Raw genomic sequence first — 17142 nt, 5'->3', positions numbered from 1 at the left:
TTACTCGAATGAATAATTGAACATATACACAATCTACAAATAAACATAGGCTACCCTGCTTAACAGGCTGGTTACAGTAGCATACATACCCTATTCAAGTTACACAAATATTCAGTATTTCTTTGAGACATAATTCCTATTCTCTCTACTGTTACTGGTAAATAATATACTGCTGTAACTCAGTAACCTCTCATAACCTTATAAAAGTTACTAAATAGACAATATAGAAAACTGTAAAATACATTTGCATATGTAGACAATTGGATTCACAAAATGGCGGAAGCAATTGGCATAGTTACGGGTTGAACTCTGCTAACAAGCGGGAGCTAGCTCGCCAGACACTTTAACATACTCGGCAAACTTTACTTTAACTCACTTGAAATGTTACACATACATTCACTTGACACTCAAACATATTAGAAAATTTATTACAACCACCTTAATAGTGTCAAATGCCGACAACATACCTGAAACGGGGAGAAATAATCACAAGAGTGATACGGTAATGTTTCTTCAGTGAGAGCGTTTACTCGAATGAAGAAAAGACCGCGAGTTCCCCTGGATACGTGGGTGGAGACAAAAGCAATCGATCTCATGCTAGTAGATTAAGACTACTTTGCGGATCACTGATAATACCATTATAGCTGAACCTCTGACAATAAAGGATGAAATGAACAATGAATTAATTAAAGACCTTTTAAAATTTTAACCTCTTTTGACATAATGAATTCCTATTTTTTTTTAACCCATTTTAAACACATCTTATAAATTGTTTCTCATGACTATGATCTTTTTAACCTTATCACAGCATTTTAAGTGTACTGTCCTTTTTAAGCTTGTATGGCCCTTTTAGTGCATCATTCTTTTAACTTATCACAACAGCAGCTCAGCTTCAACACACCTACCTGACTGAACTGTGACAAAATAATCAAAGCTCAAAGCTCCACTGACACTTTTTTCTCACAAAAAATAATAACCTCACTGACAGAGAGATGCAATGCATTGTTATTCAGTCTGTAATGTAGCTGTAATAAATATCCATACTGTTATGTAGCTTAATAAAATAAAACAAAATTTACTATAGACTGATCTGTTCATTTTAATACATTTATATTGATGTAAATGTGGTGATATCTGTACTTATAGAGTCCCAGAGGCAGCGCTGTTGTTCTGTCCAGTAAAAACATTAAGCTTCACTTTACATTCATACATGCTAATGTGGCAGCTACAATTGTTAGACTTCTTCTGTGAATCAAATATTTATCTTCCAAAAGGAATTACATCATATATCAAAATTCTGCCGAGACATTACAGCCAGTGGCAAATAATCAAAGAGCTGCACAGATCAGTTCATTGGATCATTTTCTCCCCGCCGGGATGATGACGAATTTTGACCAGTTGGTGATCTCAGGAATCGGGCTGTCAACAGGCCGCTGAGATGACCCGGTCACCCAGTCAGCAGCTCCTTACATGTGTGAAAAGCAGATTTACAAACATTTATTTGGTTAAACTGACCACATCGGGAATCTAAATTGTTATTTTCTCACCTGAAAAAACTTAGCCTGGCTCAAAATCTACACCATCGCTGCTGCCGGTTGGTGTGAGATGCGTTCTGGGATAGGTTGGACAGTGAAGGATCCATCTGTTGGATCCTCCAAATTTGGGAAAAGAAGGCCACATTTGGAGGAGCCTTTGAAATGAGACAGCCTTAGTTGCGCTGCTGTGACAACAGCTTACCCTTTATTTACATTCCAAAAATGTAAAAAAAAAAAGGGTCGCACATCTCAATTTTCTAGTCAAGGATGACATAATATTAACATTTCACTTGTTTATTTGGCTCACATCACTTTAGGCACAGAGCCCTCTTCAGAGCGTTATCCCAATGTGATGTGAGCCAAATAAACAAGTGAAATGTTTTTATACAGCCCATTTAAAATATCCAGTTGCAGCCAATTTTGGCCCTTTATTCCATCTTTTTATACAGTTGTCCTGGTTCTCTCCTGGTTGCTATATTTGTCTCCATCATTCAGTCCATTATAACTTTCTAATTAGCCACATGTCTATTTTATTAGGCGAGAATTTGTCTTTACGGTAGTGATGAAAGTATCTGGTCATCAGCTGTTACGTTAGCCAGAATTCATAGAAGTTAAACCAAGAAGTTTGATTAATATTAAGAATCTGTGTTGTTTAGGCAGACAATGTCTTGATGAAAAAAATAATACTGCACCATGAAGTGTTCTTATGATGGAAAATAATACAAAAAGTTAGAGGCGAAGATTTATATGATGCAAAATGGAATTCCCCCTACAGAGTCCAGTTGTTGCAGCAGCTCAGCACGGATCTAATCGAGCTCTTTTCTTGTCGTTTCAGATTATTGGCGGATTCATCATCGGGCTCGCTCTGCTGTCTCAGGTCCTCACCAGCGTTAATGGAGGAAACAACGTCAGAAACTGACAAACAGAAAGAAATAGCTCCAGCTCTAAAAAAAAAAAACAAAAAACAACAAATGTTAACCTGTCAATCATCTCTTCTGCCTCCAGCTGGAGGGTCGCACCATTACCATGGTGATGACCATCCTTGGAGCCTATGGAGCCCATAAGGAGAACAAAGTAGCTCTGATCGTGGTGAGTACAAAGATCAGCTGACACAGCTGCAGAATCAAAGAAGATAACCAGTTTCATCATACAGCAGCTAGAAAAATCCCCCAAAAGACTAGAATTAGTGACTTTATCTTCCTAAAACAGGCTGACATGAGTATGTTGAATTTTAATATTCACGTCATCTGTGACGTTCGCTGCTGCTGCTTTGACACAAACAGGACAAAGTCTGAAGTGAAAATAAAGTCCAACTATTTGTTTCCTCTCTGCGACTAAAAAAGCTAAAACAGTAAATGTTCACTGTAAAATCAGAGTTAAAAATCAATCAATCAAACTTTATTTGTACAACACCTTTCATACAGGTTAGTGCAGTTCAAAGTGCTTCATAGATGACTGACAAGCCGATAATAAGACAGAACAAATGTAAACAGTGAAACAATTTGAGATTAATGCACACGAGAAATAAAAATGATGAAAGTGTAATCAAATAAAAACATTTAAAAACTATAATAATAACAATTAAAAAATGAGTGAAATTAAAACTAGATTAAAGAACTAGATAAATAAAGACAAATAAAATTGATAAGAGAAAAAAAATAAAATTTTACAACACTAATACAATAAAATAAGTGAATGAAATAAAGTCTAATAAAATCATTCTTAATCAAAAGCCAGACTAAAGAGGAAGGTTTTAAGTTTACATTTAAAGATATCAACACTTCAGCTGTTCTCGAATTTTTGTAAGAAAGAGTTTCAACTGGGAGAAACGCTGTATATTATAAATTTTCTTCATTAAAAAATCCAAAGTTAACATATTTTCAGTCCCAACAGGATCTTGTAGAAGTCCACTTCTGATTTTAGCTGCTTTTCTGAAACACTGTGATGCATTTTTGTGGGGTCATTGTGCAGCTGTATTCACCATTTTCACTTCCTCAGGGAATTGGTTTGGCTTTGGCAGGGACATTTTTTCACCTAACAGCCAAAATAAACATGTCCGTGTACTTGTTCTCCATCACTCTTTCCTCTTTCATAAGCCAATGTACACACACACACACACACACACAGACACACACACAAAACTAAAACAAAACTAAAACCAAAAATATGATGTAGCTCACCGATGTCAGCGCTTCCACAAACAAACTGTTTCAAATCGAAACTCTTTGTGGTCTAAAATGTATCAACATTAAATCTGAATCTCCTCTGAGCCTGTCTGAGCCAAATTAATGGTGAGCCACGCTTCAACCAAATGTTTGAACAGCAACAGGATGCGCTGAAGATGTGCCAAGTATCCCTATAAATGGCCAATTCATCAAGGTAAACTGAAAACTCGATCCTTGGTTGCTCTGGACCACCTTAGAAAGGCCAATTATTGAAATGAACTGCGACAACGTCTTAACCACAGCCTTAGTTGTAATCGACCTCAAGGGATACGCAGTCGGATAACTGGTGGGCAGACGTTAGCTGGCACCACCATCTGGAAAACATCATTCTTCACGCAATGTTCACCAACAGGAACCCACTTTCTGAATAGCAAGTCACTATGCAAATTTATCCATTTGTAGCACTACTTATCTTAGCGGTGGGCAAAACATGGTCAAATGTTTTTCAGAGAAGAATCGCTATGTTGCTCCTGTACTACCTCACTGTGTGACAGCAATAAAGGAAGCTCAGACAGAAACGGGACCTCCAAAACCACATCAACACTGTTACTGTTAGGTGACATGTCAGAGTCTGATTTGCTCATAGTTCGGCTAATTACACAAGATGAAAAGACCTCCAAACTGCAACTGAAACTCTTGTCAGACACAAAATCAGACGGACAAGAAGTAACCACAGGTGTGGGAGGAGTGTCGGTCCAAACTTGGCCGTTGCCCAAAATAAAGTGTACACATTCGATAGGCAATGCTGGCCGCACACCAACAGGTACCTCGCCGTTAACCAGCTCACACTTAAGAATCATCTTATACAAATGAACAGAATTCTGAAGAATTCTGAAGAATTCTCAACGCCGTCCCATGACTGAGAGCACAGCCTCTGGTATCAGAGTCAACAGTACAGGCATTGTAAGATCTTATAACGTCACTTCCCAGAAGTAACAGAAACCCATCGCAAATGAAAGGAACATAAGCTGCCAAAACATCTGGTTCACAGGAATGAGAGGCAGGCACTTCCTAAACACAACAGTCTTTAACAGGAGCAGCAAACGTAGCAGGCTTAACATTAGCTCTCATTCCCCTGGTTTTATCCAGGACAATCTGCCTTCCAATGTCCTTTCCCACCTGCTTTAAAGTCAGACTTCAAACCAACTTTCTTTGAACATTGCATCTCAAACGATTATGAAGCAAAACATTCTCATCAGCTGACACAGCAGCATCAGCAACAGTTGTGACTTTTTGTTCTGTGATGTATTTCGCAGTGCGTTCTGGACGCTGCTTCAGAACCATCAAGTCACAAAGATCAGCAAAAGTAGTGACATCAAGTGCAGTTCACCCTGCTTAAAGTAAGTTGACAAGTCTCCGACAGACTCCACTCATGTTTGGCAGATGCGATCAGCGGCCGCTGTTTTTAGAAACAGATGTCACTTCATGTGATGCTTCAGAGAAAAGAACATCTCACTTCTCGTTTCATCTTGTTTTCTGTCTCCTCGCATGGTTTCCATGTGTCTCTCAGTGGGAAGGACTTGGAAACATGGATATAATTTAATAGACTTGGGATATCTCTAGACTTTTTGTGTTTTGGGCTTTTTGGTTTTCTGTTAATTACAGATAAGAGAAGTTGCAAATTATATTCAAGGGCCACTTGAGATACTGTTACTTGGTTCATTGACTCTTGTAGAAACTGAGAGCAAAAGTGAACTGAAACTCAGAGTAACAGTTGTCTTTCAGTCCAATTTATGTTGTTACGTGCGGCCTTAATATGCAGACAGATTTATTGGTTCATGTTTATGTCAACAGCAGTTTATGTTTCTAGTCTTTATGTTAAAGGTTCCTAGGTTGGCAATTTAATGCTGAGGTTTATTTGCTGTGTTTGCTCAGTGTGACTTACGCACTTATTTAAGTTATATTGATGTAATTCTGAGACAGTTTAATGAATGATGGTTTATATATGAAGAGGATAGTGCATGATTATATGGTAGACTCTAATTTAACTCATGGATGAAGTTCTGTTTTTGATTTGTCCTCAGCCCAGAGCAACTATTGCATTTTGTGTTTTCACATTTTCAAAACTTAGCTGACATTCAGATGACCAAACAAATTTTGCCTTGGCACTGAGCAGTGTGGCGAGGGGAAACAAAACAGTAGAGAAGCTTTTACAAGAACTTATATAGTAACCCACTTAACCGAAGAACCTTTGAAGTTCTGTGTTGTGGGTTGTGGATATTTGGCTACTGCCATAACCTTGGCCTGGACTGGGGCCACACGACCCCGTCCCACCACCGGCCGAGGTATGTCACTGTAACCATGGCAAAGTCACATTTGGCCAAATTAATGGTGAGCCACGCTTCAACCAAATGTTTGAACAGCAACAGGATGCGCTGAAGATGTGCCAAGTATCCCTATAAATGGCCAAATCATCAAGGTAAACTGAAAACTCGATCCTTGGTTGCTCTGGACCACCTTAGAAAGGCCAATTATTGAAATGAACTGCGACAACGTCTTAACCACAGCCTTAGTTGTAATCGACCTCAAGGGATACGCAGTCATATAACTGGTGGGCAGACGTTAGCTGGCACCACCATCTGGAAAACATCATTCTTCACGCAATGTTCACCAACAGGAACTCACTTTCTGAATAGCAAGTCACTATGCAAATTTATCCATTTGTAGCACTACTTATCTTAGCGGTGGGCAAAACATGGTCAAATGTTTTTCAGAGAAGAATCGCTATGTTGCTCCTGTACTACCTCACTGTGTGACAGCATAAAGGAAGCTCAGACAGAAACGGGACCTCCAAAACCACATCAACACTGTTACTGTTAGGTGACATGTCAGAGTCTGATTTGCTCATAGTTCGGCTAATTACACAAGATGAAAAGACCTCTAAACTGCAACTGAAACTCTTGTCAGACACAAAATCAGACGGACAAGAAGTAACCACAGGTGTGGGAGGAGTGTCGGTCCAAACTTGGCCGTTGCCCAAAATAAAGTGTACACATTCGATAGGCAATGCTGGCCGCACACCAACAGGTACCTCGCCATTAACCAGCTCACACTTAAGAATCATCTTATACAAATGAACAGAATTCTGAAGAATTCTCAACGCCGTCCCATGACTGAGAGCACAGCCTCTGGTATCAGAGTCAACAGTGCAGGCATTATAAGATCACTGTCACTTCCCAGAAGTAACAGAAACCCATCGCAAATGAAAGGAACATAAGCTGCCAAAACATCTGGTTCACAGGAATGAGAGGCAGGCACTTCCTAAACACAACAGTCTTTAACAGGAGCAGCAAACGTAGCAGGCTTAACATTAGCTCTCATTCCCCTGGTTTTATCCAGGACAATCTGCCTTCCAATGTCCTTTCCCACCTGCTTTAAAGTCAGACTTCAAACCAACTTTCTTTGAACATTGCATCTCAAACGATTATGAAGCAAAACATTCTCATCAGCTGACACAGCAGCATCAGCAACAGTTGTGACTTTTTGTTCTGTGATGTATTTCGCAGTGCGTTCTGGACGCTGCTTCAGAACCATCAAGTCACAAAGATCAGCAAAAGTAGTGACATCAAGTGCAGTTCACCCTGCTTAAAGTAAGTTGACAAGTCTCCGACAGACTCCACTCATGTTTGGCAGATGCGATCAGCGGCCGCTGTTTTTAGAAACAGATGTCACTTCATGTGATGCTTCAGAGAAAAGAACATCTCACTTCTCGTTTCATCTTGTTTTCTGTCTCCTCGCATGGTTTCCATATGTCTCTCAGTGGGAAGGACTTGGAAACATGGATGTAATTTAAGAGACTTGGGATATTTCTAGACTTTTTGTGTTTTGGGCTTTTTGGTTTTCTGTTAATTACAGATAAGAGAAGTTGCAAATTATATTCAAGGGCCACTTGAGATACTGTTACTTGGTTCATTGACTCTTGTAGAAACTGAGAGCAAAAGTGAACTGAAACTCAGAGTAACAGTTGTCTTTCAGTCCAATTTATGTTGTTACGTGCGGCCTTAATATGCAGACAGATTTATTGGTTCATGTTTATGTCAACAGCAGTTTATGTTTCTAGTCTTTATGTTAAAGGTTCCTAGGTTGGCAATTTAATGCTGAGGTTTATTTGCTGTGTTTGCTCAGTGTGACTTATGCACTTATTTAAGTTATATTGATGTAATTCTGAGACAGTTTAATGAATGATGGTTTATATATGAAGAGGATAGTGCATGATTATATGGTAGACTCTAATTTAACTCATGGATGAAGTTCTGTTTTTGATTTGTCCTCAGCCCAGAGCAACTATTGCATTTTGTGTTTTTTCCTCCACACCTGCTCTGCTCCGTGTGTCCTCCCCAGCCAATCAGCTCCCAGCCTGCCCCTGTGTCTTGCCACCTGTTCCTTGTTGTTTCATTAGTTCAGTTTGTATTTAAGTCCTGGTTTTCAGCTCAGTCTTGTTGGATCTGCTGTTCTGTGAAGCTCAGTTTTGTTCTGTCCTGTTCAGTTTTGCTTTGCCAGCATGTAACCTCTTTTAATGAGTGCTCTTCAGTCCCTGCTGCCTCCCGTCTCCTGCGTTTGGGTCCACCTGCTCGTCGTTTCACTCCAGATGACACCTGTCATACAGGTTAGTGCAGTTCAAAGTATTAATAGTAGTAATATTTTCATTTCCTCAAGGCAATGGCTTAGCTTTGGTTTTTTTTGGTAAGCACTTTTTTTTTTTTTTTTTTTTTTGAACAGCCAAAATAATTGTGCACGTGTACTTGCTCTTTATGACTCTTTCATAGGCACGTGTGTGTGTGTGTGCGCAAAATGTTTACTTCACTGAATATGCATTTGCTGACTTGCCTGAAACTGGACTTGTATCATGATTTTTTTTAATTTTATTTTATTGATAGACTACTTGCCTATAAATCTGAGACCAAAATTAATATTTAAAATGAACATATCATAGACTGTCACAATAAATGTGTAGAAACCTCTAGGTAATGTGCTGCTTTCAGGTTTTCAGACCTCACCTGAGATTCTGTCCTTTCATTTTGCAGATTTGGGTGACAGAAGAGTTTCATGACACACAGTGACGCTCAAACCTCTTTAAGTCATCTTAAAAACTTCTATTTGTATTTTTCCTTCATCTCCAGAACTTATTGCTACATTTTTCACTACGACATCAGAGCTCACCTGAGAGGCTGCAGCTCATATGTCTGTGTGTCTCTTTAGCATCATAGTTCAGTGATTTCAAGTCTATTTTTACAACTTGGATAATAAATAATTATACTGTGTGCACAACTGAAGTCTGTTATTCAGTGATTTAGGAGTGTGTGGTCATTCCCTGTGAATGCAAGTCCTGAGAAGGTTTTATTATCTGTGAACTGAGGTTAAACTCGTCAGTCATTAACCTGTTTTTTTTTAAGCTTTTTGTGGGCAATCAAGTTCAGAGGTGATTAAAAACTGACTGAAAGAACCACACATGAAGGCAGAGTGTTCTCTTTGTAATAAATGACAGTTTATTATAAAGATTACAATCTGTTGCGTTGCAGAGCTCATCAGTTGTAATTGTGTGCTCTTTAGTCTTTAGAAAAGGGAAGAAAAAACTACAAGTACACACACGCCACTCACTCCAGAAGAAACTACAAACATACTGTAAAAAGAGGAAGCTAGAAAGGAGGAGGAAAACCATAAAACCATTATAACCAGGTGAATATCAGGAGGAGGAGGAGGAGGAGGAGGAGGAAGGTTTCACACAGGTTAGAAAGCCAGAATTCTCAGCCAATCAGCAGGAAGCTGAGGGGTTACCATGGTGAAGTCATAGTTTCTTTACGACACTATGGCTGTATCCAAAATCACTCCCTAGTTGCTATAAAGTAATCTATATTTACTGTCACCATTATATTTGAGTTTCCAAATTCTGGGCGTAAATTTATCTGCGCAGTGCCCTCAAAAATTTTACCAAATTAACAAAAAAGTAGCCTTGTGGCGTCGCATTTTTATAGATGCGCAAATGATGACAAGAAATGACAATCAGGAAGTGCATGAAATCTCAATTTGTTGCTCACTATTGAGTAAAGTATTGATTGTTTGTTGTATAGGGAGCAGTGAATGAGTGAACAAGGGAGCAATTTCAGATACAGCCCATTAAAATATCCAGTGCCAGCCAATTTTGGCCCTTTATTCCATCTTTTTATACAATTGTCTTGGTTCTCTCCTGGTCGCCATGTTGGTCTTCTCTAATATTCTTGAGCAGCCATTTTGTCTCCATCATTCAGTCCATTATAACTTTCTAATTAGCCACATGTCTATTTTATTAGGCGAGAAGAAACTCTCAGACTTTAACTGGACACCTTATGGAGCGTTATCACAATTATACATCGGAGGCTTATCAAATCAAAAAAAGGGAGCTGGTATGGAGCTAACAGGCTAACATTTACTAGCTGTAGTCCCCCAAAATGCACTATTTCCTCCTGTTTGTTGTTAAACTACATTGGCCAGCTGTTTTAGGAACTTTTTAAAAAATTAAACTATTTGTGGGCTGTTTTTTTTAAAGATTTATGGCCTCAGTTGAAATAGGTTTGGGGCTAAGAGCAATAGACAGGGTAGGGAAGTCAAAGCATTGAGAGACAGACTGACACATTGTTGGATTTTGGTCTTTTCATGGGATTTGTTGACAATAAAGAAAATATAGATTATCACCAGTTGTATTCTTTGCTGTGATAACTGGACAGTTGGGACTGGAACACGATTGTAACAGTTGATAGCATGTTAGTTAATGTAGCAAGCTGGCAGATGTTAGCTATGCTGGACAGACATTTGCTTGTGTCAGAATGTGTGACTAACAAGGTTTCAAGTTGTGGGACTGTGTTGAAACGGATTAAAATTTCTAAGTAGGAAAGATGGCCAAAAAAATCACTCCTGTGTCCAAGAACTTGGAAAAATGGATGGGGAAAACCAGGCTAAAACTTGTCTAAAATGAGACTCAAAAGACAGGACAGGACACGTTTTCATCCAAATGGCTTCAGATTTAACAATTAAGGTTCATGTGGTCATGTAAACTTCTAAATTATCTTCTAGTGTCATCTGAAACTAGTTTGACTGGTGACAGAAGGTGAACATTTGGGTTAAAATGTATAAAGTGGGAGAATACCACTGATATACTTAATCATCATGTCACTGATGATATTTCAACATCAGGTTATTTTTCTGATTGGCTGAGAAATCTTATGAGTAAATGACCTCATGTCTGGTATATTAGCGTACAGAGGGATTCCCATTGGGGACCTGAGGTCAGAGGTCACACAGACCTCATCATTGATCTACATCCAACCTGATTTTTATTGTTCCACTGCAGAGAAAGTGACAGCCCACGTCTCATTCTGTGGTCTACATGGAGCTGATGACTCTGTACAGTAGACTATAGTCTAATATAATATATACTACACAGATATACAGTATTTATATGATAAATGTGATATTCAATGATGTAAACAGCTACACAGCAGATGCTCCCTCTTTACCTGTGAAACGAGGACGGTTAGTTTTACAGATGAATTACTGGAAAGGTTTGTGTTAACAGATTTTCTTCTATTTTCTTACAATGTTTTAATTTGGGGGTTGAGGCTACATCCAACTATTTTTTTTTTCCATTTATGTAACTGACAATCCTACTAGCACAACAACTTTATGCACTGATTGGCCAAGTATGCAAAGTTCCAGGATTTGAACTTGTCTACATATGATTCATCATGTTTTGTTCCTCTCCAGATGGCAGGATTTTTGGGCCCCGTCTTTGGATGTGGCAATTCAAAACAAGTAGAAACCCTTTTGCCTTCAGAAGTGGACGAACATAACTTCATACAAACTGATTTATTGCTCATGCTGCGTCCAGTTATATTGGACTTTTAAATAACGTTCATGTCAACTTCTAAGTCGTAATTATGACTGTGAAACTGATTTATCAAAAAAACTCTGATATATCCAACTTGGCACGTGATTAAACACAAGTGTCTGGAAACCAAGCACACATGGATGCCTCATGTCAGCAAAAGTCTGTCATTCAGTGTGATTAAACACAAATTTAATGGATATAATGTAATTTTGTCAATGCAAAGTATTTTAAACCCTCATACAACCAATTCCGTTATTATATAACCTTCCTGAGTTGTCAGAGGACGTGAACGCTTGCAAGTCCTCAACATGTGAATCTTTATGATCCTTCCCATCCATCCAACATAGTGTGAACGCGGCATTTGATTGAAGTGTAACATTATGTTGCCTTGTACTTATGGGACGTGAAGTTTTACCTCTTATCTTTTTAAACATTACAAATGGTAAACATATGCAACTGATGACTGGGGGTCGTAAGTGGACTCATTTTGTTGGGAACCACCACTCTAAAAGACAGAATTACTTGGATTTTCTGGAAAAAAGGGCAAACAACTGTTAATGCAATGAACACTATAGACTTGGGGAAAAAAACCAATTGATACTTAAGTGACTTTGTATAATTTATTAACTCAAAAAAGTGAATTTAGTGTTAAGTTACTCTTTAAAGATACACTCGCTTGATTTTGCCATAGTGCCCCCGAATTCTAGAGTGTCCTTGTAGTTCACTGTTGATGTTTTGATGTGTAGATTGTTTAGAGATGGCATAAGTCTGATTAACAGCTGATGTGTAACTGTTTATAAAGGCTGAATATCACATATGGATAAAGACTTCATAGACTACAACTTACCAAAATATTACTGTTGTAAATTTTAAAATCTACTATACTTTATATATATTACACTATATAGCTACATTATTCTAACATAATATATATTACACAGATTCTATAGTCTACTGCAATGTGCTGTACATAGACTATACATTCTATACCTCTGTAGTCATCATCATGGTAAACTTGTATAAATCATGATTGGCGGCTTTGCCTTTGTTTAGATACTTAAGTCATAAACAACGTAGTAGATTTGTTCTTGTGGAGTCAGGCACTGGAACGTTGTTTGTGCTTCAGAGGGGGATTGAAGAGGAGACACTAACATATCAAGTAAATTATGTAGCTGTATCAAATTTGATGACAAATTGTATGAAAATATTGAGAAAAGACGAGTTGTGGCAACATGCCTCATTTAGAAAATCGCTAAAAGCACTATTAAAGCTAACAGTTCCTGATATGTCATTACCGCGGATTCCCAATTCAAATTTGAGGGGAAAAAAGTGAAACAAATACACCTTCCAGCGACTCCGGAGATGTCTTGTTGTATTTTAAATTGTTTATTGTACAAGTGTAGACAATAAAATAAAAATGAGACAGTGTGGTTTTAGCAGCAGCTAGCATTGTCCTTATGTTGGGTTTTGAGCTCTGCCCCTACTGTGTCAACTAAACCCTGCAAGATATAGCATACAAGTCCCTAACCCATCTTTGGAGTTGTTGGAAGTTGTATTTTTTCACTATTGATAGAGCTAGACTGGCAGTTGCCCTTTACATCCATGTATGTCTTTGTGCTAGGCTAGGCTAAATAAGTTTAGGACCCATCTCTGTTACTGTACACACAAGTCTTCTCATCTGTCTCTGAGTAAGATAGTTAATGCAGGGATGGTTTTGCCCACCAATATTGGAAATGGTGCGGTCATACTGGATTTTGCAAAGGTGAAATTTACTTGCGTGCTGTGGCGCAAAGCTGGCTCAACAGGAAACAGCGTGGGCAGCATTTTAAGCATAAAGTGCGTCAGCAATAGCATTTCCCAAACTGAAATATATACCTTCTTATCAAACACTTTATCGTCATTTATCTCTTGGAATAAAGCATATCCCTCCTTCTCTGCTACTTGTATTTCACTGTGCAGTGATTTATAAAAGTTATATAAACAATCAATGCCACTCATTCTTTTTAATTGGATGGAAATCACTCTGAAATTTTGCATGTCAAACTTTAATCAGATTGAAGTCTACGTGAAGCTAAGAGGGCAGAATCAATCGCAACTAGAGAGAGTGAGGTCTCATTTTGAACAAATTTCAGTGTGACCGCTCTTTAATTCATAAATTTAGTGACTTTACATGAATGAACAATTATTAAGTTTGGCAACTCAATTTATGGCCTTTTTAAAACTATATATGGCCTCAGGGAAACTCTATATGGTCTGGAGGAAACTCCACATATGGCAGGGTTTAAATCCCCTTTATGGCAGGGAGGAAACTCCATATATGGCCTGTTCCTGATTATGGTTACTGCAAAGATATAGCAAGTACAGCCACACTTGATTGGTTAATTTAGGAATAACACACTAGAGTTAAGGGGGTTAACCTAAAAGTTTATGGTGTCAGTGTGAGGAAGGTATAGGAGGGGAAGGAGAAAGGTATTTTCTGTACAGATGGCTTTAAACAGATAGCACCATGTACAGTAAGCCCTCGATAAGCAGGTTAGAAACCAGAGAGGTTTACAGTTGGAGCTCTGCTGCAGCTCTCCCTGAAACACACAGCACATCAGCACAAAGTCACACTCATTGACAAATCATTATGAATTCCAAAACATCACCGAAATGACCTTGAAACTCAACTCATTGTCAAATCATAAGAAACTCAAAATCATTTCCAAACAATATAAACTCTGTAAGTCATCACCACCACATTATTATTACTTGTTATTCATAAATTCTAAATGATCGGCATTAAGATATGAACTCAAAATTAACACAAATTCTTTATGAGTGATATTTGATAAAAATGCTAAGTCACAAGAACTTTTCTGAAAAGGACTGAGACATATCCTCAGCTGATCTCCTGTTGTCAAAGCAGAGACTCCCGGCAGCTCGCTAATCGTCCAGGTCCGCTAGCAAAAGTCCTGCTAAACTCGTCTGGGGAAGCAGAATGGCACAAGGAAAAGAACCCGTCTCATAATGTTTGTGGTCAGTTTGTCAAATCAGCTCTTTGATCGTCTTTTCACCTGTCGAGACTGGCAGAAGAGCTTCCAGCTGTACTTAGCTGAGTATGCTGTAAGCTAATGCAATTCTTTGGAACACTGTGTGGATGGTATTAACTACTTTAGCAGGCACTCATAATGAAAAGTCAAAACTCATATTCCTTTTCTGGATATTCTATTTTCTGGTGATCCAGATTAGAATACACAGAAAAAAACATGTAAAATCCAGTTAGTTTTATTAGCTTATACTACGTCCATATTTGGGAAAAGTACCAAATGTAAGCAACTGCGGCCATTCCATCCAGTTTGTCAGGGAATGGACACAAATTAGATGGAGATTAAATGGAGAGTAGAGCATGAATTTGAGTCCATTAATCCACTAGTCCATTGACAGATGTTTTAATACTAAATTGTCATTTTTGGGCTACAAAAATGCCAAAACTCCACTGCTTCCAGCTTTCCAAATGTTATTACTTTTCTTAGTAATAGTGATAGTAAACTTATTTTTTTAAGATTGTGTTGGCATCTTTCACAATTTTTTGACATTTTATAGACTTAATTATTAATCAAGAAAATAGTTGTCAGATTAATCAACAGTGAAACTCGGTTGTAGCCCTAAAAGTGTTGTGTCATCTGTCTCTGAAAATGTCATATTTTGTGCTAAGATGGGATTTATTCCTACAAATTGTTTGGAAGCCAGCGTATTTAGTGCCAGTTTAGTATAATTTTGGCCGCAAAACCTGGTTTGCATGGCTGCCCAAGAAAAGGTAGCCAATCTCTGCATTGGCAATGTTGAACTTTTGTTTTTGCTATGAAAGCCCTGTCCAATGAAAAGGCATGTGTTCTGCCAGCAGCAACTAAGATAACACTAAAAGGAATTGTGTTCAACTATTATTCTATTTTGAAATGAATGACAACTTTGACGTTGACTGGGTATTTACTGACATGAACAGATGTCAAACTAAATATTGGACGTCTAAAATGACACTAAAGCTACGTACGGGACTCAGAGCTCAGTGCTACCAGTCGTCCTGTTTCACAACACTTAGTTGATCAAAGAGCTGATAAGCCAAAATGACACTGAGATTACTCAGAGAGCTGGGCTCCACGTTGGTAAAAAGGTCTAAAGATTCAGTCATTGATAAGATATCCTAGTCAAAGAGATGGCCTAGTGTCTGACCAGAGGTCAGGGGTTATGAGGTCACAGTTCAGGATGTCTAGAGGTGAATGGTCAGAGGTGAGGGGTCAAGTGGAACCATCCAGCAGCTGTCTGAGTGCCCTCTCGATGTTGATTCGGTGTCCCAGTCTGGTGACGCCCAGCTCCACGTAGTCCTCCTTGGTGAGGGCGGGGAGATGGGAGCCTTCGATCTCGTGCTCCTGGAAGCGCTGGCGATGTTCAGCCAGACCCACACTCTCCAGCCAGTCACCCACATCATATTTATTCCACAGGTTGAGGGGCCGCTGCCTCCATGGCCGAAGGGCCAACAGGGGCCCGCTGAGGACTGGGGAGGGGCACGGGGAGGCGTGGGGTGAAGGTGAGGGTGAACGGGACCTGGTTCGTGCGCTGGCACTTCGCATCACAAACCGAACCTCCTTTGGTTCAGAGGGGAGACTGAGACTGGACGACTTCAGGATGGTTAGACCACGACCCGAGCTCAGATCTGGCCTTTCAGAGCAGGGGGCGGGGGAAGAGGGAAGCCCTATTGACCTATCAGAGGGGGAGGGAGAGGGGGAGGGGCTCCGGCGGGTGACAGGGTAGCGACTTCCTGGTCGGACTGTGTAGCTGGCGCCATATCCTCGCTGGGAGATGGTGTGGAGTTCACCTAGACTGGAGAACAACCTACAACACATGAAACATCATATTAATGACATCATCATTAATACAATTGTCAGTTATCAGTTGATGCATTTACATGAATTCTTTAGTTTACTGGTTGCTAAGCCCAGCTCCCCTTAGTTACTGCTGCTGCCCCTCTGAAGCTTTTTGCATGGCACACATGCAGTTTTACGGTGACGGTCGCAGATTTACACCTTCAAATTCATAGTAATTTTTGAAACAGTGGTTTCTTGATTTCAGACAGAAGTAGACAAAAGCTGCTTCTCATTTCTAGTAGGAGACCATTGATTTTTCCGACTCGTTTTTAAATAAGACATAAGTTAGATGAAATAAGTTAATGCTAAAAGAACAAGGCTAAGTTTTATGTTCCAGACAGAAAGTCAACATCCTCACCAGTTGATGATCCATATAGAAGAAATGTAAATAAACAGCATTGATTTTGTGTTGCAGTGTTGCTACTATGTCAATCATACTATTAAATCCTGTTTGAATATTTACCACTGAGAAATATACTTTGACAAGCAACAAAGAGGTTAGATTAGTGTGTTATTGTTTATATTTCAAAACAAAGTGTTTTATTTTTACAGTAAGCTAATTAGCGGTAAATCCTGTCTGCAGCCTACATTGGAGCAGATAAACATACTGTTTAATT

At 39.0% G+C, this 17142-nt stretch overlaps 1 protein-coding gene and 1 long non-coding RNA gene across 6 annotated transcripts in view; one reads left to right on the top strand and one right to left on the bottom strand.

The window, feature by feature from the left end:
* The first annotated feature begins 8161 nt into the window (after positions 1-8161).
* Positions 8162-10628, top strand: LOC122975302. Its single transcript, XR_006400621.1, has 2 exons — positions 8162-8366; positions 8785-10628. It is a non-coding gene; the product is annotated as an uncharacterized LOC122975302 (long non-coding RNA).
* The window catches only part of shank3b (SH3 and multiple ankyrin repeat domains 3b), a 53513-nt gene continuing 46000 nt past the window's right edge, over positions 9630-17142 (bottom strand). For 4 of the 5 annotated variants that reach the window (XM_044343657.1, XM_044343659.1, XM_044343658.1 and 1 more), the window contains one exon: positions 9630-16493. In XM_044343657.1, the coding sequence (XP_044199592.1) occupies positions 15899-16493 (595 nt within the window). In that variant the 3' untranslated portion in view covers positions 9630-15898. The remainder of the gene's footprint in view (positions 16494-17142) is intronic. The other variant, XM_044343661.1, reaches the window with a different exon arrangement.

This window comes from Thunnus albacares, chromosome 23 (genome assembly GCF_914725855.1).
Source record: "Thunnus albacares chromosome 23, fThuAlb1.1, whole genome shotgun sequence".
Classification (NCBI taxonomy): domain Eukaryota; kingdom Metazoa; phylum Chordata; class Actinopteri; order Scombriformes; family Scombridae; genus Thunnus; species Thunnus albacares.
The sequence above is the reverse complement of the archived record's forward strand: the minus strand, read 5'-3'. Positions and strand labels throughout refer to the sequence as shown.